At 46.5% G+C, this 25,187-nt stretch overlaps 2 protein-coding genes across 3 annotated transcripts in view; both read left to right on the top strand.

Annotated features, from left to right (window-relative positions):
• The window catches only part of PCBD2 (pterin-4 alpha-carbinolamine dehydratase 2), a 57,565-nt gene extending 56,051 nt beyond the window's left edge, over positions 1 to 1,514 (top strand). For both annotated transcript variants that reach the window (XM_036423823.2, XM_045576755.1), the window contains 2 exons: positions 38 to 118; positions 1,266 to 1,514. In XM_036423823.2, the coding sequence (XP_036279716.1) occupies positions 38 to 118; positions 1,266 to 1,361 (177 nt within the window). In that variant the 3' untranslated portion in view covers positions 1,362 to 1,514. The remainder of the gene's footprint in view (positions 1 to 37; positions 119 to 1,265) is intronic.
• Positions 1,515 to 1,667: 153 nt separating this feature from the next.
• On the top strand, positions 1,668 to 24,492 carry CATSPER3 (cation channel sperm associated 3). The gene is made up of 8 exons (XM_045576754.1): positions 1,668 to 3,184; positions 7,571 to 7,724; positions 14,336 to 14,575; positions 17,479 to 17,661; positions 18,301 to 18,441; positions 18,728 to 18,847; positions 19,654 to 19,811; positions 21,192 to 24,492. The coding sequence occupies exons 1-8, from the start codon at positions 3,162 to 3,164 to the stop codon at positions 21,286 to 21,288; spliced, it is 1,116 nt and encodes a 371-aa protein (XP_045432710.1). The 5' UTR covers positions 1,668 to 3,161; the 3' UTR covers positions 21,289 to 24,492.
• Positions 24,493 to 25,187: the final 695 nt, after the last annotated feature.

Genomic DNA, 25,187 nt, shown 5'->3' with positions numbered 1-25,187 from the left:
GCAGTGCAGTAATCACTTTCGACTTCATCTTACGCAGGCCTTTGGCTTTATGTCCCGAGTTGCTCTACAAGCAGAGAAGATGAATCATCACCCGGAATGGTTCAATGCCTACAACAAGGTAATGAAATTGCCTTATTTTGGGATCACCGTAATTATGGAGTTTAGGAAACCTCTTTTTTCCTTGACATCCTGTACAGCTAAGTGTCATTGTGTTTAGGAAAGTATTATTTTTTTTCTCAGAACCCCTGTGTATTATTGCAATTTAGTAACAGATTTTCAGATCTGCTCAAGAGAACTGTGACTAAGCCCTTTATTTTCATGTTTGTCTTCTATTGAAACTAATATGAAAGTTGGGCCGTATTAGGCGCCTGAATTAAACTTGAATATCAGCCATGCAGATAAAATGTTAAACCCCCTTAAGGTAAATTATCAAAAAGATTGGAAGTAAATATCTCGAGGTAAATTTGTTCAAGAACTGTGCTTTAAATAATAACTTTATTAAATGCTGTTTCTGCAGTGGGAACTGACCTTCTTAAGACAAACAGCGGACTGAAAAGATTTCATCAATTAATTTTAAAGGGGCATAGTGAGAAGAATATCCCTCAAAAAGTGTCCTTGCCTATGGTCATACCATTTAGAATTTATCTAGTTTTATCTAGGGTTCTTTTTTCTCTCTGAATAAAGAGAAAATTTCATATTTTTGTGATTTATTGGAGTAATCCAGAGCATGCAGGAACCAGGATAAACTTTTCTTTCACTGTTGTCTCTCCTTGCCCATAACTTTGCTTTTGCCTTTTAATTGATTTACAAAGAAGCGAGAGTCTGTTCTTTCATCCCATCCCCACCTCACTTTCCTAATTTGGAAATGGGCTTTTTTAATGTTGCAAAGATATTACCTTTGATACCTTGGTTTTTCTCAATGTCCTGAAAATAGTGAGTATAGTTAAAGTAATGGGAGTTCAAATAAAATCTCAGTCTTTTTTTTTTTTCCTAGAGTCAAAATTTGAGATTCTGGCAACTGAATTGCCCTTCATATGAGAGAACCTTTTCATTCTTGGGCAGCTGCTGGGGCCAGCCTGAAGCTGACTGTGCCCCTGGAGTTTACTGGGCTTTGGAAATGTCCTGTTTATCCATGTTTTCTAAATGATTTACTCTGACCAGTTCTTAAATATGAACATTGCATAATACATTGATTTCTGAACCATAAAAGAAGAATACCACGAATCACAGGTCATGGTTTTAAAAACTGCTTCTTTCTTTCTTAGGTCCAGATAACTCTCACCTCGCATGACTGTGGTCAGCTGACCAAAAGAGACGTGAAACTGGCCAAGTTCATTGAAAAAGCAGCTGCTGCTTCGTGATTCCTTTCAAAATGCTTGTAAAATCTTATACACTTCTTAGGTGTAATGTACTTTGAGGGTGATTTACATGAACAAATTACACTGAAAATTTATTTTGCCTATATACCACATTTTGTAAAATCAGTGCTTAAATACAAAATTATTTAAATTTGATCCTTAGGTATTTTTCATTATATCTAAATCACATATATAATAAGGCAAACCAACCGAGATAATTGTATTAATAATACAGTATTGAAAATGAGAAGTAGCATTTTTAAAGACCAGAAATTGGGATGGAGGAGCATTCACACATTTTATAACCCAGAAATTCAAGTGATTATGTTGACTTTACAAATGCATTGTGTTAGAGAGTAGTTGTAAGGTACAAAAAGAATGATAAACTCTGTAGGTAAAGGATTGTAACCATCTACAACAATCCTCATGAAGTTAAAATTGATTCTTTAGCTGCTGTTATTAGATTACAAAGTCACAAAAATTGGATGAGCTGTCTTTGTTTTATTCTTACTTTTCAGGCAGGCAGTTGAAGGAAGAGGACAAGTGTTTTGTCCATAGCTTCCAGAACTCTGACCTCTGAACTGAAGGTCTATAGCCGTTGAGTCAGAAACTACTTGGGTATTATCTAGTAACGAGCTGTATTTACTCCCTGTGTTAATGACAGGAGTAAATGGAATATAAATAATCTATTTAAAAATTACAATAACAGCATTATTTGTAGGAACTCAGAAATATGCTTATTAATGAGCTCAGAATGTAGGTTACATATATATTCATCCAAGAATGTATACATATATATTCATCCAAGAACACGTGTTAATCTCTGGAAGCATTATTGTGGGAGGATTTAATAGGGATCATCTTTGAAACCCAGCTCACTTTAGAGGCCAGAAAATTCACTCTGCATTTCAACAAGCAATCCTTCCCCAGCCTCCAGTTTGAGAAACTATAGGCACATGACAAAGAGGCTGAGCTCTCTGAAGCTAATTCCTGGCTGGTGCTGTTGGCCCGGGAGAGGCGGTAAGGTTTGCCCTGTGGGTATGGAGAGTGCAAGGAGGGGAGAAAAAGAAGGCCACCCAGGCTCTGTGCTGCCGGGAGATCCAGAGCCTGGGTGCTAGAACTTATGATTCTTAAAATTCTTTTAGAGGAAAAGGCAAAGCTGTGTGTTTTTATGAACTCTTATTTATAGATTTTGAGGAACTCTTATATGTTTTATTACCAAATATTTTAGTTCAGTACTTCAGTTTTTTTTACATGAGTTTTTGAACATGAAAAAATATTTTAAGAGTGAATATTATTGCCTAATATATGATGATGGGAGAAGATTTGACTTTGGGTCAAGTCTTTGGGTGGTGGGCACACAATGCAGTCTACAGAACTTGTAACATAATTGAACTTGTTTTACTGTACCCTGAATGGAAACCTTTTCCTATTTTAAAAGTAAGTCTGAGAGGCTAAACGCATTGGCTGTTAACATATACCTATATACCTATATAGCACACTAGAGAAAGCAGGATATGGCTCACAATTGCAATGGTGAAGACCTGAGAATGCAGCTACTAATTAGTACCTATATGGAGGGTTGACATAAGGTTCATGTTAGGGGTGACATATCTGCTTGAACTCACAAACTTTACTAGAAAGAATCAAAGGTCCCACATTAAATCTATGGAAATACTCATTGTGGTAAATTCTAACAGAATGAATCCCCAGAGTTGCTTCAAGTAACTGACATTTCAACTTGAAAGAGACATTGGCAAGGTTGGAGGCCCCAAAATTTGCTTCTGTTACAAATCTTTGTTGATGGCACTGGTGTCTCTGATGTGGTAAGTGTTGGTTTTCTGCCATTTTCTTTCTAAATGATCACTAGAGTAGAGAGGAGTTAAATATATAGACATGACCTATGACCCCTTCAATGACTTCCATAGATGACAAAGCAGGGCCAGCCTGAAATAAAAGTTCTTTTCCTCATGGTTACTTTCTGGTGTTAAAAAGATTTAGGAAATATTTGGATGCATAGACTGGGCATGGTTTTTATGTTTTGTTCTAGACAAAAAGCAGCAGCATGTATATTTTTTTTAAAACAAACCTGAACTTTTATTAAAGTACTAGAGGCCCGGTGCATGAAATTCATGCACTGGGAGTGGGGGTCCTTCAGCTCAGCCTCTGCTCTCTCGCAGTCCGGGACCCTTACTCCTTACCAGTTGCCTGCTTTCTGCACCTTACTGCTCAGCTCACTGCTCCTTAGTGCTGCTGTAGAGGCTGGAGAGCCTCCTGCCACCTCTGCTGCACTCGCCAGCTGTGAGCCCAGATTCTGGCTGAGTGGTGCTCCCCCTGTGGGAGCGCACTGCCACCAGGGGGCAGCTCCTGCATTGAATGTTTGCCCCCCTTGTGGTCAGGGTGCATCATTGTGACCGGTTGTTATGTCTTTAGTTTGATTTGTATATTAGGATTTTATTATATAGGATTGGGGCTGCTAGTGTTGGTATGAAATAGTCTTTATACTGTCTAATTTAGCATTAAAAAATATGCTGGTTGAACTCTGTAACTTCCAGTTTGTAAAATTTCTTGTAGAGCAGCAAGAGCTGAAATAGGTCTTGACTTTTAATATGTGAGATTTGTGTTTCAATGGCAATTACTGGGACTAGTAAAGGAATGACCCTGGGCCAGGAGACTTGAGTCACCAAAGCTGCCATGCCTGTTAACTGCTGACTTTCCCTGCTGTGTGCGGCTGGGGGGTTGCTGCCCAAGTCGGGCAGAGTGTGAGTTGCTGCTGACGGACAAAAGAGCCCCCTTTCGGCTTCTCATCCCAGGATGCCCGTGTGTCCATGAGAAGGCCTGGGTGGTTTCAGTAAACCCTGATAAGCTTGTTACCTCTGACCCCATTCACCCGCTGGAGGTCCATTCCCAGATGAGATGTCTTCATCAGTGACTTCAGAACCATGTTTAGCTGTGGGTGCCGAGGAAATCCCTAAGCAGAGGTTATCTTTTTCTTTTTTCTTTTCTCTTTTCTTTTAAAAAAAATATATTTTATTGATTTTTTACAGAGAAGAAAGGGGAGGGATAGAGAGTTAGAAACATCGACGGAAGAGAGAGATCAATCAGCTGCCTCCTGCATACCTCCTACTGGGGATGTGCCCGCAACCACGGTACATGCCCTTGACCGGAATTTAGCCACTGAAGATTTAGTACAACTGGGCTACTTAGATCCCTTTGCCTTGATTTGCCTTAAAAACCAAAGAGGATATGAGAAGGCAAGCAAGGGAAATATATTAATCCCAAGAATGAAACAGAGCAAAAAAAAAATCTGTTTCTCTTGTACCTAAAACATCTCCCCATAGGCTCATCCCTTACACTCTAGGTGGTTCATATGTGGACAGTCCATGCTCCAATTAAATCTCTGTTTCGTAGGTTCTCGCTCCAAACCTATCAAAACCTTTCCTTGCCCGTTCAGGTGTTTCCAGTGCTGTGCCCTTGCTCTTAGAACCCCTTGCTTTCCCCTCTTCCATCACCCCTCCTTATTGTAACAGCCTTCGTCCGTCAGATCAGAGTACTGGTGAAGAAGAGGTTTTCATCTGGCCTGTTTCCTGTTCCCAGTGTTAGCCCGGAACTTCACAATTGCAGTGTGCTCACAACTGTTCTTGCTGAGCTGAGATGCTCAGTGTCCTTGGGAAGAGAGGATCTGTGGATAGATGGGCTGGGGAGCTTGCACCTCCAGAGGCCTGCAGACTAGTCATGTGCTGGAATGCCCAGGAATGACCTCATAAAGCAAGGATTCTCCTCGTGGATCCTTCTCTGAGGTCTCTGCAATCTAGGTGCTAAGGAAATCCCTAAGCAGAGATTTTCTGTTAGATGACAAAAGCGAGGAAGAAAATTTGAACATTTGGAAAATGTCTGGACATTTAGTTCATCGTGTCCGCACAAGGGGCATTTTCAGTACCCTGTTGGGTAAAGTATCAATGTTCCATGCAAGACTCAAGACAATTAAGTAAATATCCTCTTTTTCTATTGCTTATTAAGAAATGTGTAATAGCAGTGGTACAGGGTGCCAGTGTTCTCAGCCTTTTCCCCCAGGCACTCGTCCACTTCTCACACGTCCTCGATAAGTTGGTTTCTCTGACTGGTGAGGTTTTATGAAGGCTCAGCCAAACATTTTACTTCTTTGGCTGTAGTATGAAGACTGGCTGGTTAAGTCAAATATTCAGTCACGCTCTTATTTGGCCTGTAGACGGAATGAGTAGTTTGACTTTATTTTGTCTTTTTTTGTTGTTGTTAGCTACTGTGTTAGATAATTTTAATGCTTTTTTTTTTTTTTTGGGGGGGGGGGGGAGATTGGCCCTATCTCAAATCAGATAAATTGAATGTCTTGTTTTTATACAATATAAAAGTATATGCATTCTGCATTTTTTAAAAACTGTTGTGAGAATGTGTTCATTTGTTATATATAATGAAAAAAAAAAGTTATTCTGGAGAAAAATTTCAAAGCACAGGTAAATATAAACAAACAGGAAAAAGAATCACCTACAACCTCACCACTATCAACATTTTGGCATATTTCCTATCAAGTTTTCTTTTACCCATTTTTGTACAGTTGTGATAATTTTGAGTAGAGAATTTTATATTTTGTTTTGTTTTCATGTTAAAATTTTTTATTGATGAGAGAGAGGGAGAGACAGAGAGATATATATGGAATTGACTTATTTGTCCTACTTATTTATGCATTCATTAGTTGATTCTTTTAAAAAATATATTTTCTTGATTTTTTTACAGAGAGGAAGGGAGAGGGATAGAGAGTTAAAAATATTGATGAGAGAAACATCGATCAGCTGCCTCCTGCACACCCTGTACTGGGGATATGCCCACAACCAAGGTACATGGCCTTGACCGGAATCAAACCCAGGATCCTTCAGTCTGCAGGCCGATGCTCTATCCCCTGAGCCAAACCAGTTTTGGCCATTGGTTGATTCTTTTTTTTTTTCTTTTTTTTAATATATTTTATTGATTTTTTACAGAGAGGAAGGGAGAGAGATAGAGAGCCAGAAATGTTGATGAGAGAGAAACATTGACCAGCCGCCTCCTGCACACCCCCCCACCGGGGATGTGCCTGCAACCAACATACATGCCCTTGACCGGAATCGAACCCGGGACCTTTCAGTCCGCAGACCGACACTCTACCACTGAGCCAAACCGGTTTCTGCCATTGGTTGGTTCTTGTATGTGCCCCAACCGGGGATCAAACCTACAACCTTGGTGTATTGGGACAACACTCAAACCAATTGAGCTACCCAGCAAGGGCTGTTTTTGTGTTTTGCTATCCAGTGGATCATAAACATTTTTTCTAAATCATGGAAAATGGGTAGACATATTTTAGTATCTGTATAATATTTCCTGAGATTAATATGCTATAATTTACTTAACGAGTTCTTTTTGTTAGACTTTTAAATCATTTCCAAGTTCTCACTACTGTAAATAATGCTGGCATAAACACACTTGGCCCATATCACTGTTTGCATTTTAGATTGTATTCTTTTGGGGTAGATTCCTTGGGTCAGAGGATAGGAACAGTTCTAAGGCTTTTCAGAGAAGTGTGAATTTACAGTCCCCCTGGCAGTTTATGAGAATGCTCCAATACACTATAATCTTTCCAGCATTAAATATTGACATGTTTAAGACTTCGCTAATTTTATAAACAAAAATAATAGTTTTACTTAATTTCCATCTCCCTGATTAGTAGTGCTGCTGAACATTTTGGGGAAAGATAATTGGCATTTGTACTTTCATCATTGATTTTTAAGCACCTGTCTGGGTGATTATTTGATTATTACCTGTTTTCCTTACAAGACAGTATATAGTTTTGCTCATTTTATACCTCCAGTGCCCATTGTAATGTCTGGCATGTAGTAGGACTCAATAAAAACTTGTCGGATGAGTAAATAAAGATGATGCTTTGTTTATTTGAGAAGGAGTGGTTACCATTCTGTTTCAGAGGTCCAGAGAGAAAGAACTAGGAAACTGAGTGAGGATAGTGATCATCATATAATACATATTTCAGGGGTCATTCATTCAGTATTTCATTTCAGTTTTGAAGTATATATAAACTTATATTCACAGAAGGGGGAAAGCAGACTCTAGTTCTTACAAAAAGCTATTTATTCTTTGGGGATCTTGCTGTGTTGTGAGGTAATCATACCTCTTATTCAACTTTTTCACAGGAGGAGAGATGTTCAATGTCAGGCATTTGTGAAGAAAGTCTTAAGGAGTCAACTGTTTAAGATAATTATGATTAGCACCGTCTCAATTAATTCCTTTTTGGTGGTCTTGTGGACTGAGTATAACATAAGATACAACTTATTCAGACTTTTTGAGGTAAGCAGACCAAATGATCCTTTTTTTCTTTTCTATTTCACCTGTTTTAATTTTGAAAATGTTATACAGTTTTTAAGGTCTTTTGTTCAAGAAAATTTTCTGTAGAAAAATTTTAAGGGCTCTAAAATCTAGGAAGAAGGTGACAGTGGTGCCATGGTTTTTTAATTTCTCTGAATCCCCTCTTAAAAAAGATAAAGCAACCAAATAGCAAAAGCAAAAACCCATGGACAGCATTTGCATCAAAACTAGTTAACAAGGTATTCTTACAAAGAGCCACAATTATATAGTATTAGCCTTGGTGACAGAGGAAGCAACTTGTGACATACAGGGAATCCTCAATGAGATTAGTAACTGAATTCTCAGAAACTCTGGAGGTCAGAAGGCAATGAAATGACATATTTAAAATACTGAAGGAAAAATATTGTCAATTAAGAATTTTATATCCCTCACAACTGTCCTTTAAAAAAATGGAGGGGGAAAAAAATCACGACATTCCTAGATAAATAAAAGCTGAAGGAGTTTGCTGCTAGTAGACCTGTTGTGCAAGAAATGGTAAAGATAGCTCTCTAGGTTGAAATGTAACTAGACAGTAACTTAAACCATATGAAGAAATAAAGAATACTAAGAGTAATTATATAGGTAAATTTAAAAGCCAGTATTATTGTATTTTGGGTTTGTGACTTCTTTTCTACGTGGTTTAAAATATAAATGCATAAAACAATAGTTTTATGCATTTATATTTCAGCAAAAGCTAGAACTCTTTAAAATAGAGGTAAATCTTCATGACCTTGAATTTGGCAATGGATTCTTAAACACCAAGAGCATAGGTAACAACAAAAAAAGATAATTTATACTTCATCAAAACTAAAAACGTTTGTGAATCTAAGGACACTATCAAGAGTGAAAAGATAATCCACAAAATGGGAGAAAATACTTGCAAATCATATATCTCATACGGGATTAACATCCACAATATATAACGAACTTCCACAATTCAACAATCTAAACAACCCAATTCAGAAAATGGGCATGGTTCAGATTGGCCAGAGTCAGAGAGGCGGTCTGTTAAAAAAAGAACTGGGTTGCCTCGGAAGTGGGGGTAGTCATATACAGCGAATATAGGCCTAAACCTATGTTTTAACTGTAAAATTAGGGGGTTGTCTTATATGCCGAAAAATACAGTATTTAATATATCAGTAAAAGAAATAGCACTCCTAGTAACAAAATATAAAAAGTAGTTAGAGGCAAATCTAATAAAAGATTAGTGTGATTTTTAAGGAGAAAAAAATAAAAATATATAAAGGTTATTAAAGAAGACATAAAGAAATGGAAAGATATGTCAGATCATGAATAAGGCTCAGTTTCTTAAAGATGTAATTTCCCCCAATTAATCTATAAAATAAGATTTTTTATGGGATGTCAAAAGTTGATGGTAGAATTTAGATAAAAGAATGAAAGACAAAGGAAAACCAAGGTGATTTTGAAAGGTAAAAGGGAGGCTTGGTAGATTAGATTTTTTAAGATAAAGCTTTAGTAATTAATTAAGGCGGGGTAAAGATGTGGGGATAGACAGATAGACCCTGGCCTTTATGGAGGCTAGGTACCCTCAGAGGGCACTGCAGATGAGCAGTGCAAGGACAGACTTCATTAGGTGGCATTAGGATGATTGTGCATATGGAGGAAAAATACAATTGAATCCCTACCTCACAGCACACAAGGCTGGATTAAAGACCTAACTTGAAAAGTGCAACTTTAAAATACCCAGAACAACATATAAAACACACACACACACACACACACACACACAACTTGAAGACAAAAGGTGTTCTTTAAAAAAAAAAAATGTTTTTATTGATTTCAGAAAGAAGAAGGGAGAGGGAATGAGAGAGAGAAACATCAATGATAAGAGAGAATCATTGCCAACCCAGGGTTTGGCTCAGTGGATAGAGCATCCCTCCCTTCGCTTTATTCCCTTTCCTCCCTCCCTCCTCTCCCTCCTTCCTCCACCCCCCCTGCTCTCCTCCCTCCCTTCCCTTCTCTTACCTCCCTCCCTTCTCTCCCTTCCCTCCCCCCCTCCCTTCCTTCCCTCCCCTCCCCTCCCTTTCTTTTCCCTCCCCCACCCCTTCCCTTCCTCCCTTTCCTCCCTCCCTCCCTTCCTCTAAAAATGAATAGAAAAAATATCTTCCAGTGATGATTAACAAAAACAGACAAAAATAAGATGCCATTTCATATTCATCAGACTGACACAAATTAAGAAGTTCCTCAGTAGGAAGTGTTAGTAAAGACTAAGCTCTTGCAGCTTGGACACTGACACGTCATCCAGACGGAGGAAGACCCGAGGACGTTGGGCCACGTGAGACACAGCCACGGCTGCGTTGGCAAGCACAGGAAGCACCCAGGGCGGCGAGGAAATGTAGTGGCTTGCATCATCACAGGATCAACTTCGACAATTATCACCCACGTTACTTTGGGAAGTTGGTATGAGGCATTACCCCTTAAAGAGGAAACAGCTTCTGCCCAATGGTCAGTCAACCTTGATAAACTGTGGGCCCTGGTCAGTGAGCAGACACTAATAAATGCTGCCAAAAGCAAGACTGGAGCTGCTCCTGTCACTGATGTAGCGCGATCGGGCCATTACTACATTCTGGGTAAGGGAAGGCTGCCAGAGCCGCCTGTCACTGTGAAGGCCAAGGTCTCCAGCAGAGGAGCCGAGGAGGAGATGAAGGGCGTTGGTGGGGCCTGTGTCCTGGCAGCTTGAAGCTACATGGAGGGAAGTTCATTAAAATGTCCACAAGTAAAAAAAAAACAAAAAAAAACAAATAAAAAGACATCAAATAATAGGAACATTGTTGATATTAAATTGATACAATAGCTTTAGAAACCAATTGGGCAACATTTAGTGAAGTTGAAGATGCTCATATCCTATAACCCAGTAATTCCACTTCTAGGTATATAATGGAGAAACTTTACATATATATGTGTGCAATAAAATGTACAAGAATTGCTCAAACGTTTTGTACTATCGTACTCTTTGCAATAGTGAAAAATTAGCCAAAACCGGTTTGGCTCAGCGGTAGAGCATTGGTCTGCGGACTGAAAGGTCCCAGGTTCGATTCCGGTCAAGGGCATGTGTGTTGGTTGCGGGCACATCCCCAGTAGTGGGTGTGCAGGAGGTGGCTGGTCGATGTTTCTCTCTTATCGACGTTTCTAGACGTTTCTAGCTCTCTATCTCTCTCCCTTCCTCTCTGTAAAAAAAAAAAATCAATAAAATATATTTTAAAAAAAATAGTAAAAAATTATAAACTAAATATCACTCAATAGGATTTGGATAAATAAATGGTAGTATTTTCATAAGTGGAATTTTTAAATAGTGAATCAATAAACCAGGTTTATACATATCAACGTGGATGAATCTCATCAACATAATTTTAAATGAAAGAACACCTTTCCGAAGAATACTTTGGTATATATGCTAATCATGTAATGCATAAAATACAAAACGATGTAATATATTTTTAGGAATACACATGTGGTGAAGGTATAAAGTGCACAAACATGACACACTCCAGATTTTCAGTAGGATTACCTCTGTGGGAAGGGTAGGAGATCTGATTATGAAAGGTAAGGCTTTGTTTCTTAAGGTGGGTGGTGGTATATGGTTCATCATATTATTCTTTATACCTTTTTGTGTAAAAGGATCGCAGTGTGGAGACCACAAATATAAAGATGCAGGACAAGTAAAAACACCAGCTGCCTTAATGTTATCCAAATAGGTAGTTGTGACTAGAGTTACAGCATCTGACATATGTGTAAAAGGTGGTATATCTCAGAAATATTTCTATTTCCTCCCAGATACTCTCTGTAGCCCCCTTCAACCCAATCCAATCCAAACTCATCTCAGCTAAAGGCACCCCAGTATCTCTGCCTGAAACACTGGTCTTCCTTGCATGTTCTCTTCCCTGTGCACCCTTGAGTCCATGAGCAAGTCCCCTCATCACCACCTACAGAAGATATATAGAATCCATCATCTTCTCCACACCCCACACTGTCCCTCATCAAATCCACCAAACCTCCTCTCTTGCCTAATATGATGGCTAGAAATAATTCTAATATCCATCACCTTTTCCCTAACTTGCCTCCCAGTCACCATGCTTGCCAGCTCCCCCACAGTCTCTTTTCAACTGAGATCTCTTAAAAATGCAAATCAGACCATATCACTCTCTTGCTCAAAATCCTCCAAGGCTGAGACTAAAACTCAGAGCCCTCCTCACCAGCCTGCAAGGCCCTCCCTCCATGGCTGCGTCTCCTGCCCTGCTCGCCCTTTCCATTCCAGCCATGCTCACTTTGCCGTTCCTGTAACAACCCAACCTCACCTTAGGGCTCTCATCCTCACCGTTTGGTGAGCTTTAGTGAGGCCTCCACTCACCACCTTTTCTAAAATAGTTGCCACAACTGCCCCTCCCCCACCGGACCAGTTCCTCTATCCCCTTTGGCTGTTTCATTTTCTTTCCTATCTGCTATAGAATTTGTTTAAGCATTTATTTCTGTCTTCAGTACCAGAAAGCTTGTAAGCTTCGTGGGGGCTAGACATTTTCTGTCTTATTCATTGTTGTATTTTCTAGTGCCTGAATGATTTTTGCTTGGCACATGGTAGATGCTCAATCAAAGCTTCTTCAATGAATGAATGAATGAATGAATGAATGCATTGATGATAGGGAAAAACTCAGATGATTTCAAAAAATACCTTTTGATCCCTGGCTAGGTGGCTTGATTGGTTGGAGTGTTGTCTCATACACCAAAAGGTTAAAGGTTTGATTCCTGGTCAGGGCACATACCTGAGTTGTGGGTTCAATCCCCAGTTGGGGAGTATACAGGAGACAGCCAATCGATGTTTCTCTCTCACGTTGATGTTTCTCTTTTTTTCCCCTCTCTCTCTCTCTGAAATCAATAAAATTTAAAAATGTGCTTTTTAGTAAGTACAGCACAGCAAAAGAAACCATCAACAAAAAGAAAAGATAGCCCACTGAGAACATATTCAGCAATGATACATCTGATGAAGGATTAATATCCAAAATATATAAGGAACTCATACAACTTAACAAAAGGAAGACAAACAATCCAACTAAAAATTGAGCAAAGGACCTAAATAGATACTTTTCAAAAGAGGACATACAGTAGGCAAACATTCTCAAAGTCACTAATCACCTGGGAGATGCAAATAAAAATGACAACGAGGTACCATCTCACATCTGTCAGAATGGCTACCATTAACAAACTAAAAAATGACAAGTGCTGGTGAGGATGTGGAGAACAGGGAACCCTAGTATTATACACTGCTGGTGGGAATGCAGACTGGTGCAGTCATTATGGAAAACAGTATGGAGTTTCATCAAAAATTAAATATGGATCTACCATTTGACCCAGTGATCCCACTTCTAGGAATATATCCTAAGAAACCCAAAGTACCAATCAGAAAGAATGTATGCACTCCCTATTTTCATAGCAGCACATTTTACAACTGCTAACATCTGGAAACAGCCCAAAGTGCCCATCAGTAGATGAGTGGATAGAAAAGCTGTGGTACATTTATACAATGGAATACTATGCAGCAGTAAAAAAGAGACTCTCTTACCCTTTGCGATAGCATGGAGGGACCTGGAGAGTATCATGCTAAGTAAAATAAGCCAGTCAGAGAAAGAAAAGTATCACATGATCACACTCATATGTGGAATCTAATGAACAAAATTAACTGATGAACAGAATGGATCCAGAGACTTGAAGCATGGAACAGAGTGTGGACTCTTAGAGGGAATTTGGGGGAGAATGGGAGGTAATCAACCAAAGACCTTGTGCACATAGATGCATAGCCCTTGGATACAGACAATAGGGTGCTGAGGTCCAGGGGCTGAGGGGAGGGGGAAGGCGCAGGCTAAAGGGGGTAAATGGAGGTAAAAGGGGGACATATGCAATACTTTCAACAATAAATTATTTAAAAAAATAAAAGTCGAGATACGCAAAAGACAAAGAAAGAAAGAAAAATAAAAATGTGCCTTTTAGTAAATACAAAGCCACTGGAATTGTGGATGCATAAGAACTTGAGTAAGATTAATTCATAAAGTATAAACATGGGAAGAAGGCAGCATATTCTTTAGAAACAGATGAGTTAACTGGTGTGAAAGTAGTGATTAAATAGAATAAATGCGAGGAGATGTGCATTTCATCTGTGTATAGAAGTTTGGATATTCAGGTTGGCCAGGAGACAGCTCGAGCCCTCTCCTTTGGGAAAGCTTACCCTCAGGGAGCTATCATGCTGCGTGGCCTCATCCTGGGGCCTGCCTAGTCCTTCAGCCTGTTGGTCCGTCAGTCCTTCCCAAGTATCCTGGGTCAAACCTATCACCAGGCTTCAGACTGAGGGGCAGGGAAGACAGAAGGAGAAGGGAATCAGGCACATTGTGTGTGTACTGTGTGTCAGAGACTCTGCCTGGATCTCTCTCTCTCATGTAGGTGACTTAGGAGCCCCTACCCCCAGCCAGAGCACACCTGGTTGGGTGGTCCGAGCAAGGAGATCTGACAACCCCCCCCCCCCCCCCCAAACCTTGCCACTTCTGCAGGTCTCGGAGATCTTATTTGTGGCCATATATAGCGCCGAGTTCTATATGAAGCTCTATGCCGAACCCATTGGCTTCTGGAAGAACGGCTACAACCTGCTAGACGTGATGATTATCGTCGTTATTTCAATCCCCTATACTCTCCGCAAGGTCAAGGGCAAGCACTACCCTCACCTCAAGATTGGGGATGGCATACAGTCTTTGCGCATCCTCAAGCTTATCACCTACAGCCGGGGCATCCGGGTGAGTGACCTGGGAGTATGTGGCTCCGGGAGTGCAGGTGACAGGGCCTATCTGCCCGCCAGCCCCTGATGAGATAATAATTGTGCTCCTATCATCCAGTTATTGAGTCCTACTACACAGCAGGTGGATCATTACTGAGATGATCTCAGTTAATCTTAAAACAATTGTGGGAAAGGTATTATTAGCCCCATTTTATCGATAAAGAAATCGAGGCCCCAGGTCCCTCAGCAGGTGATGCCCGGGACTGGAAAGGTGGGTCTCGCTCTAGAGGCCGCCTGGCCTTTCCCTCTCGCCGTGGTGTAAGGCAGACAATCTCATGGCACAGACTCTTTAAACTACATGCCCGGAGGCTCCAGCTTTCTGGCAACCTACTTTCCCCAAACAGCTACAACTCCGCAGCTGCTTTTGATGGGAACAGTCTCATTACGTGGCTCAGGTGGCTCCAGCAGTGCTGCTCCTGCTGAGAAGACTGACCAGCCTTTCCTTGGCTCAGAAGGTTTCAGAACCAATCTCGGAGCTGACCCAAGCGTGCCCTTAGTATTCCGCCTGGATGCAGGATGTTTGCCCTGGCTCGGCACCCAGTGTCCACGCTTCTGATTTGGACCTACTTGACCAGTTAGGGTGTGTTAGCCTGTTTGGCTGAGAAATCACTTCCAGCCTAGCCTGTGTGTCTGTCCAGGGCCTAGGCCTGACACTCAGGGACCCCACTCCTAGGGGGAGAAGAGAAGGAGAATGTTAAGGGGCTCCCCCTACCACAGGGCCCCAGTCATTCATTCCTTGCCCTCGCAGAGTCACACACGTGTATGTGTTCCCTCCCAAACAGTGGAGTCCAGCCCTTCTTGTGGTGAAGCTTTTGGGGAGAGATGTCTATACCCCAGACCCCACTTCCTTATCTGGCATATATGCCCTGGCTTCTTCCCTCCACGCCAAGTAGCTAGTCTCTTTGAGGTTACCAACAACCTCCTTGTTGCCAAGTCCACTGGCCATTTCCCTTGGCATCCTTTTTCCTGCCTCTTCGTGGTTTTCCTCCTGCTGCTTGGGCATATTTTTGGGTACATATTTCCTTCACCAGGCTCCTAAGTGTTGTTTTCTAAGGACTATGTCCTGAGTTCTCCTCTTTGCATGTTCTTTTTGGGTGATCTTTTCCACTTTTCAGGAGTCTTTACCTGCCCACATCTCTCTCTTTGACCTTCAGACCCAACTGCCTCTTGGGCATCTTGCATGCTCCTCAAACTCAACGTGTCTAAACTAGAAGTTATCACTCTCCCCATCACCCCTCTCAGATCCCAAACCTTGGCGTCTCCTCTATTTTATCTTTTGCTGAAAGGGCAGCCCTCCAGCCCCATTCAACTTCCAAGTAATAAAGTTGAACGTTAGCTTTGATTCCTCTCACCCAAAGTCCTGTTGAATGGCCTCCTAATATAGTTATTGACTATAGTCACCATTTTTTTTTTTTTTAATCCATCACCATCTATCCACCTTTACCTGAATTCCTGCAGTGACTTCCCGCACTCTGGAGAGTTTTGGACCGGAAATGTCCCAGCAGCTGGGGAATCACTCAAGTGCACGTCATGTCAGGATGCCCTTCCTTTGGAAACCTGAGCCTGGCTCCCCTTGCTTGTAGGCTAGAGACAGACCCAGTAATTGACCTGAAAGTAGGGATGGGAGTATCTAAGGTGCTGGGCATTGGAGTCGAAGTGTAGGTTGAAGAGTAAGGTGGGTGGCCAGGAGAGAATACTGGGAAGTAAGTGCCAGGCCGGGGGCACCAAGGGAGGAGAGTCTAAAGTGGTGTAAGGGTCGCTGGAGATGAGGAAGTCAAGCAATGGGGAGACCTGGGGGCGGGGGTGGGTATCCATAGAGATGCTGAAGGCCCCCAGGATGGCAGCAGAATGGGGTGGAGCCTGAGGGAGAGATTTTGAGACGGGGTGGAGGGGGAAGCTGGAAGGTTTGCCCTGCTCAGAAGCAGGGGCTTTGTCCACGGAGGAGGAGGCTCTGAGGATAGGGCCGAAGTGGCCTCCTGCATCAGGCCGTGGGGGACAGTCAGACTCCCTGGAGAGGGCTGCTGAGGAGTGATGTCTTCAGGCAAGAGAGGTTCCTCTGGGGAGGCCATGGAGTGAAGGTGGTGGCATGAGGCAAAGGTGTTGAGAACTGGGCCCATGTTCTGCCACTGTATTGGAGTGTGACCCTGGCCAAGCCCTTTTCTTCTCTGAGCCTCTGACCCCTCATCTTGATGTGGGAAGAATGATAACACCTACCTATCTTGAAATGATGTCTGTGACAGCGTCTATGTAGGTGAACATGTATTGAGTACCTACTACATACAAGGAGAATGAATGATGAGGAGCTATGCACAATGCTCTCCAGCAGGGAGCAATGTAGTGGGAGCTGAGACCAAGTTCACAGGACAGAGACTTGCCTGGGAAATGGGGCCCAGAAAGAATGGGAAGCCACCTTCCTCTCAGCACTCTTTGTTCCCATTACCTGAGTGGCTCCCTCTTCTTCCTGGGCCTGAAAGAGCATTCAGGGCTGGCCCTTGGGGAGAAGCAGGACACCTTGGGATGACCATGAAACCAAGCCAGGGTTCAAGTGGTTAATGGGGGGACTACCCAGACCCGAGACAGCACACGATCTGTCCATAGATGACAGAGAGTAGAGGCCAGGCATTGGCCCAGCCCTCAATCTGGGCAGAGCTCCCCTCCCTCCCTCCCTCCCTCCCTCCCTCCCTCCCTCCCTCCCTCCCTTCCTCCCTTTCCCCTCCATCATCTTTCCATGCAGCCATTGGTGGAGCATCTACCACATGCAGACAGGGCACTGGATGCTGGGGACAGCTGTGGTCTGGGCAGACTGCACCTGAGCCTTACCCCGCCTGCAGCCTTGCCTAGTCCCGTGCCTCTGCCTTGCAGACGCTCATCACCGCCATTGGGCAGACATTCTACACTGTGGCCTCTGTGCTCATCCTGTTCTTCCTCCTGATGTACCTCTTCGCCATCCTGGGCTTCTTCCTGTTTGGAGATCCAGATGAGGGGGACCTGGAAAACTGGGGGAACCTGGCTTCGGCCTTCTTTACCCTCTTCAGCTTGGCGACGGTACTGTGTCTGGGAACTGTGGTGGGGGAAGGGGCCTTGAGAAGGGACTGTCAGCCAGTGTGAGTGTGTGCTTCCCGTGGGGCCTACCCCATGTTTGGACACTTCGCTGAGCTGGGGAAGCTGAGGCAGAACTAGTGTCCCGGCCAGGGGTCCCTCTCTGTCCCTAATCTTGTGACTCCCTAGAGCATGTCTCACAGGGTTGTAAAAATTTCAGAGTTCTCAAAAGATGATTCATTTGGATTAAGTTTAATTTAGAAGTGACACCCAAGTCACATAGCCTTTTTGAAACGGACTGTCACAAATCCACCCAAGTCTAGCAGTCTGGACTCTGTTGGGCTCTGGAAAGACTGGAGTCTATCTGAAGAAGGCCGTGGCAGAGAGGCCGTGTCTTTGGGGAAGGATGGGAAGCCTTTTGGAGCAGACCCCCAGGGCACCTTGGCCATAAGTGCCCCCACCCAGTGAGTGGTGCCCTGTACCACCCGTCTGCACTGGGCTCAGTGGATTGGGGATGCGTGCGGGGGCTGATATGGAGGAAGTGACAACCTCCATCTAGTGGGGTGAGGGCTCCCCTAAGGTAGGTGAGCAGGAGGCTTACACCGCTGGGCCTTGACACTTGGCATCCTTCCCCTGCCCGAGCAGGTTGATGGCTGGAAAGACCTGCAGCAGCAGCTGGACAAGAGGAATTTTATTCTGAGCCGAGCATTCACCATCATCTTCATCTTGCTTGGCTCCTTCGTCTTCCTCAGCATGTTTGTGGGTGTGATGATCATGCACACCGAGGTGAGGCTGTGTGCTTAAGGACGGGTCGGCTTTGGTGTGACAGGCGGGGCTGTGGGCCAAGTCTCCAGGGAGGACCTGAGCTCTCTCCATCCTAAAGCGGAGGGGAGGGGCCCAGATGGGCAGGAGCGTGGGAAGTCACTGCAGCTGCATTGGCAGCTTGAGTTGGGGCTGGCCCTGTATGGAGGGTTCCTTCTGCTAAGGGGTAAGGCTAGGGAAGAAGAAAGGCGGGGGAGGGGGATGCAGTGGGAGCCCTCACTTTCCCTCGTCACCCCACCCCACTCTCCAGAACTCCATCAAAAAGTTTGAGCGGGAGCTGATGCTGGAGAGGCACATGACACTCATAAAAGAGAAGCAGGTGATCGTGAAGCGGCAGCAGGAGGAGGTCAGCAGGCTGATGAAGACACAGGTAGGTGATCTCCACGGGCAGGTGGGCAGCACCTGCATGGACAGTCTGGGCGGAAGCAATGGCCCAAAGAACGGGAGTGGGAGGTGGCCTCAGGCATCTGCGGCCTTAGGTGAGGCAGGTAATACCTTCTGTATTTCCCAGAACCAAGCTTTATTTCCTGTGCGTTTGTATTTCTCTGGACCTGTGAATGCGGAGTGCTGTGGTTACAGTAGTATTTCCCTCCTTCCTGGGCCTGGAGTGCTCTTGTTACCGAGGCCTCACTGGGCGCCAGGCAGGCACGGCCCCCGTCCTCTGCGTGGGTGAGTCCACGGAGGCCCTGACAGGGGTTCCTAACCTGGGTTTCTAAACCGAACAAGAATGAGCACAGCAGGCTGGAGGTTCTGTCCGGCAGGAGACAGCTGGATAGGGCTGGGCGTCTTCTCTTTCCAGCCCAAGTGCTCTGAGCTCCCTGCGTGGAGCCCTGGTGCTCTGCCAGGTCCTGAGCTGCCCCTCTCTCCCCATGTGGCCAGCACCTCCCTCCTCAGCCTCTGCCCTGAGGCAGACATCTGCCTTTCTTGACTGTGTGCAAGGTTCGTTCTGGGCAGGTGAGGCCATGCTGAACCCCACTCTGGCTCTCGCCGGTCCCTTTCTGTGTCACCTGCTCTCAGTGATGGTAGCTCAGGAGGCTCCCTCGGGCAGAGAGTCCGAGTTCAGACAGGGCCAGGGCCAGCCCTGGCCTGGGCCCCTTGGGGAGGGTCCCCAGGTTTCTGTACATCTTGAGAGTCACCTCCTCCTGGTCACTGATGTCTCTGTGCCTCCCTCTCCAGGCAAATGTGGACTGCAAAAGTTTCAGTGAGCTGGTGGAGAACTTCAAGAAAACCCTGCAGCACACTGACCCCATGGTCTTGGATGACTTTGCCACCAGCCTGCCCTTCATCGACATCTACTTGGCCACTCTGGACAACCAGGACGCGACGATTTACAAGTCAGTCCCAGCACCGCTGACCTAGCCCTAGGGTGCCAGGACTTTCCTGGCCTCACTTCCTTAGGGCAGGGCCATGGCAGGTGCCCTAGGAAAGCAAGGAGGCAGTGGCTGGGCGGAGCCAGGCCCTTCGTGGGGTACAGGGTTCCATGTATGCACAGGGGTCAGACTCTGCCCCCGGGCCTGTATTTAAATGCTGGCTCCTTGGTCTCTCCAGACCCTTCCTCACTAACCCTTTCTCAGGGGCAGAGGAGAGAGCTGAGGCTCCTGGCCTGGTTCTGCTCGGGCAGTGGTCGGCAAACTGTGGTTCCAGAGCCACATGCGGCTCTCGAGCTGCGGTTTGCCGCTCTGTTGACTAATGAGTTTGCCGACCACTGACCTGGACTCTCAATTCCAGTAATTACAGGCTGTTGTTGTTCCTTGTGATTAAGCCCCTATCCCAGTGGTCGGCAAACTCATTAGTCAACAGAGCGGCAAATGCGGCTCGCGAGCCGCAGTTTGGTGACCAATGTGCTAGGGCCTTTCTCTGTGACTCTGGGCAAGTCTCTGCCTTTTTCCCACCTGCCTCGCGGGGGGACTGCTGGGCTCATTCTATGGAAATGAGAGCTTGGCCTGGCCTAGCACCGTGCTCTGCGCAAGGTAGCTGGGGTTTCACTGCCAATACTGCCAGGAAGGGGACCTGAGCATGGGCATTAAGGAGCCACCTTGGGCTCTTGAACAAGGAGGGACAGGATTACTAGCTTAGCTTCTTCTTCTTCTAGTTCTCCTTTTTTAAAATATATTTTATTGTTCTATCCACTGAGCCAAACTGGTTTCGGCTTCTTTTTAAAAAAAATATATTTTATTGATTTTTTACAGAGAGGAAGGGAGAGGGATAGAGAGCTAGAAACATCCATGAGAGAGAAACATCAACTAGCTGGCTCTTGCACACCCCTACTGGGGATATGCCCGCAACCAATGTACATGCCCTTGACTGGAATTGAACCTGGGACCTTTCCTATCCACTGAGCCAAACTGGTTTTGGCTAGCTCAAGCTTCTTGACAGCCGCCTCCTGGAGGGCTTTGTGGACAGGAGGAACTGGAAGGAGGGTATCAGGGAACACCGACCAGGCAGGCAGGGTCTGGTCTTCTCTGCAGTCACCACACAGAGTCTAGGCGTTTGTGGTCCCCACCCTGACTCAGGCAGTGAAATGACTCCATCCAGGCCACAGGTGGAATGGAATGGCAGACCTGGGTTCTGGCACCTGACGGGCTCTACATTCCTTGCTCTTTCCTGCCCCCACACCTGCTAGGGGTGGTGAGTGCCAGGTGCAGGCGTGCGATGGGGGAGCCCGGTGGCACAGAGCCGCCCCTGTGCTCAGGCCCTCTCCTGCCCACTCGCAGGCTCCAAGAGCTGTATTACGAGATTGTGCACGTGCTGAACCTGATGCTCGAAGACTTGCCCCAGAGGAAGCAGTCGACAATCTTCAGCAAGGATTGAGGAGAAGTAGTGTGGCTGGGCCCCCGGCGCCGAGGGCCTCCCAGGCTGTGGCAGCCCCCATTAAACACAGGCTTTCTGAACCCGCCTCGTCACGGTTGCTGTGATCATGGCGTTTCCCCACCTTCGGGGGTTGGGTCAGGTGCTCATAAAGCCTGATCCTCTGACACCATCCGCCTCATGACACAGCTAGGCCGTGGGAGTGAGAGAAGGAGGCTCGAGATTCATCCTGGCCTGTGGCCACTCCAGGGCCACGCTGGATCTCCCCTCCTTGACCTCAGCAGCAAGAACACACTGTTCCTGGGAAAGCCACCTGAGGAGCCCAGGCCTAGCAGCCCCGAGTGCCTGGCCCTTTGAGCTGATGTACCTCTTCCCGCGAAACCTCCACTGGGCTCACCTTATGGCCCCCCACACCCCTTCCCCACACACACACCTGGCAGAGCTGCATCTCTCTGGGGGCCCTGTGCTCTGGGGACCCCTCTTTGGAGTCGTCTCTGCTTTCTCCTAGGCTCACCGTGGTCGTGGTGCGCCAGGCATGCAACCTTGACTGGCAGGACTCTGTTGTGCAGCCATGGAGCTCAGGATGGGTGGGTCTGGCTGGCAACAAGCACTTTGGGCTGCTTCCCCTCTTACGGTTGGTTAGGACTCCCCACGGAAAAGGTGTGATTTTCTGCAACATTCCTAGTCACATGACTGCCAGAGTTGTCCAGGGCCTGGTCCCAAGTGCTCTGGTCATGACGGGACCATCTGAAAGCCCAGGTAGGGCAGGGCGGCTGGTACCCCCTGTTCCCAATGGGCCAAGCCAGAGGTCTGGCTATTTCCCTCTGTTCCACGGCTGGGGAGTCTTCTTGAGGCCTGTCACCTTGGCAGTGACGTCTCAGACAGAGGGAGGGGCGGGTTCTGGGGAGACCTGGTGGGGGAGACCAGCACCCATAGCTGAGTACGGAAGGATACCACACCCACACTGGGGAGTCAGGTCAGCAGAAAACACGTCAGTAGAGTTGGGAGTGATTGGACAAAAGGGTCCCATGGGCTCCAGGCCCATGACAAAGTCCCTTGAGGTCACATGACAAAGGCAGGTGGAAACCTATATTCATGGTTTCGTTTATACATTGTTTACTGAGCTGTGTTGGGTGCTGGGGGTTCTGTGAAGAGAAGCCCACAATCTAGTCCTGGCCCCCTGGTGCCTACAGCTGTGTGGGGGAGACAGAAGACCAGTCAGACTGGAAGAAAGTTTCCGTGAGGAAGTGATGCTTGCAGAGAGCTCGCATCTTCTAAGATACTCAAGTCATTTCCATTTGCAAATGTTCACATTCTCAGGACCAAATTGAGACTTGTGTGAACAACTCCGGAGAGTGCAGCCTGTGGCCATGCTCTGGGGAGCCTTCTGGGGCAGGGATTGTAACCTAGCTGCTCCCTGGGGTGGAGAGAGCTTTGTGCCAAGGCCTGGGGAGGTGGGCCTAGGTTCGCAGGGTGTCTGTGCCCCTGGAGGGCAGGCGGGAGCTCAGGGCCTATGCGTTCAATGCCTGACCAGGGGGGCCGGTGGCTTCCAGGGGTGCTCTGGTGGGCAGGCACAGGGCCGGTGGGCCTTGGGCAATGGCTCCATGAGGGGGAAGGGGGGAAAGCGGACATCGCCAAGTGCTCACACTGGCTGTGCCAGCCTCGTTCAGGGGGATATGAAAACACTTCCTTCCACCTGCTCTCAGTGGGCAATGCCCCAGGCATCTCAAGACTTCCCTCGGGGAGGCAAGTTAGAAAGCACCGAGGTTTTGGAGTCAGGACACCTGGATTCCTTCATCTGGTGACCTCAGGAGTATGTCTCAGCAGGTTTGCTCTGAGAAATGGGCTGATAAACGGACCAGCTATAAAGATCAAATAAAATACACATGAGAGTGTAAAAAAAGACACAGTCAACTTATGGTTTGTGCTTTCTGGCTGTCAGCTCTGCCTCTGCTTGGTGGCCAGATGCAGAGTGGGCTCTGCCAGTCAGGGGCTGAGTTGCCGTGGCAAGAGAATAAGTGAGAGCGGGGAGCCGCGGTCAGGCACTGGGGGTGACTGGGTGCAGAATGGGCGCACGCAGGGCGGGCCTGGCGGGAAGGTCTGGGGCCCAGGCCCAGCAGGGAAGTCATGAGCACAGGCCGCTGGGTGGGGTGAGCTGTTTTTAAGGGCAAAGGCAGAAGGCTGTCACAGAGCAGAGAACTGTGAGCGGTGACATGCGGAGGGCTGGCCCAACACTGCTGGCAGGGCAGGCGGCGGATATTTGGCTCAGAGTCCCAAAGCAGCATTTCTGTTTGGCTCTATTTTTCTGTAGAGCAAACACTGGCAGATTGGAATTCCCACTTGGGCCCTCACCAAGGCAAACAGGCTTGGCCAAGGCTTTCAGTTGATTTGCTTGGGGCAGAGTGGCTCTGCTTGTCCAGGCCTGGTGGTGGGAAGGAGGACCTTCCTCCCCACTCTCGGCCCTGGGATCCCACAGAGCTGTCCCCGAATGGCCCACTCACCTCCCTCCTGCCAGCCTGGTAGTTTGGGGGCTGCAGTGGGAGACAGGGGGGACCTGGGCCTGAGTCTTCACCCAGGCCCTCCCCCGGTGAGAAGGATCTGGAGGTGTTTGGAAAGTGACCAGATTTTCTAAAAAGTCCCTGTTGATTCCACCAGCAGGAAGCAGTGCCTTGTTATGGAGATCCAGGCAGTGTCTGAGAATGTGCTCTCCTGTTGGTTCCAGCGGCCCCCAGAAGTCCAGTCCTGCCACGCTAGGAACTGTACACCTCTGTGTTCTTTAGGTGTGGGTGAGACGGGACTCCTGAAACAGACTGCCCTTCACCAGGCCAGGCTTCGCGCTCAGGGTATCTCCACCTGTTTTGGTGTCTGTCCCTAGACCCACATGGCCTGGGCCTGCTCCATTGTCCCACAGGCTCAAGGAAGAAGAGTTCCTAACAGGCTCCCCAGAAAGGAGCGGTGATGGTTGCTGATTCCAGGCGCAGGGGTGGGGACTGGGGAGAAAGGAGCGCGATGTGACAGAGGTTTAGTAACACATGAGTGCCCGCCCTTCCCACACTCTCCGCCCAGAGCTTTATCTGTGCTTGGTCAGCCACAGGCATCTCCTTTCCCAGGTTCTAGTTGATTGTGCTTTCAGCTTGGTGTGATGCAGCTGCTGGTGAAGGGGAGAGCCAGGACTGGAGCGCTGGAAGGGAAGTTGGCTCCTGGTTCTCCTCCTCGGCGGCGGTGGTGGTGGTGGTGGTGGTGGTGGTGGTGGTGGGTGGAAGCCATTCCAGGCAGAAGTAACCTCAGGCACATGGGAACGAGGGGAAGGGGGGGTGGGAAACTGGGGACCTTGAGTGCTCAGCTCGGCAGTTGGAAGCAGGGCAGCAACCTGGCCAGATTTGATTCCTGCTGCCTCTGGGAGTGGCCGTATCCCCCTCACCTGGCATTCATGGCTCCCCTAGTTTGCCTTCCTTCCCCCATGTCTCCCAAGTAAATGACTGTTACTTTCCCCGTCTCAGTCTCACCTCCACTCTTGCACACCCATTCTAATCCTATCAACATTGCACCAGGCCTGCTCTAATAGCAAGCCTTCCCAGATCGCTCCAGTTAGCCTTGATTTCTCCTCTCCCATAGCTCACCCTTGACTTCAGACTGACTTTCAATCGTACCTCAGTTCCTCCACCCATCGATATTCTCCCAGCGCCGTCGGGGAGGGCTAACACGTGGACGGCAGTGATGGACTCCCTGAGACACGCCAGCTCCAGAGTCATGATGGGGGAGGGGAAGTAGGCAGACAGACACAGGAGTTGTTTGGAGCCTGTTAGGTTACAGACAACATTGTCAGACACTGTACTTATGTTTCCACATTTCTCCATTTTGCAGATGAGGAAATGGAGGCTCGGAGAGGTTCTGTGGCAGTA

The sequence above is a fragment of the Pipistrellus kuhlii genome, unplaced genomic scaffold (genome assembly GCF_014108245.1).
Source record: "Pipistrellus kuhlii isolate mPipKuh1 unplaced genomic scaffold, mPipKuh1.p scaffold_m20_p_8, whole genome shotgun sequence".
In the NCBI taxonomy this organism is placed as follows: domain Eukaryota; kingdom Metazoa; phylum Chordata; class Mammalia; order Chiroptera; family Vespertilionidae; genus Pipistrellus; species Pipistrellus kuhlii.
This window is presented reverse-complemented; position numbering and strand designations above follow the sequence as displayed.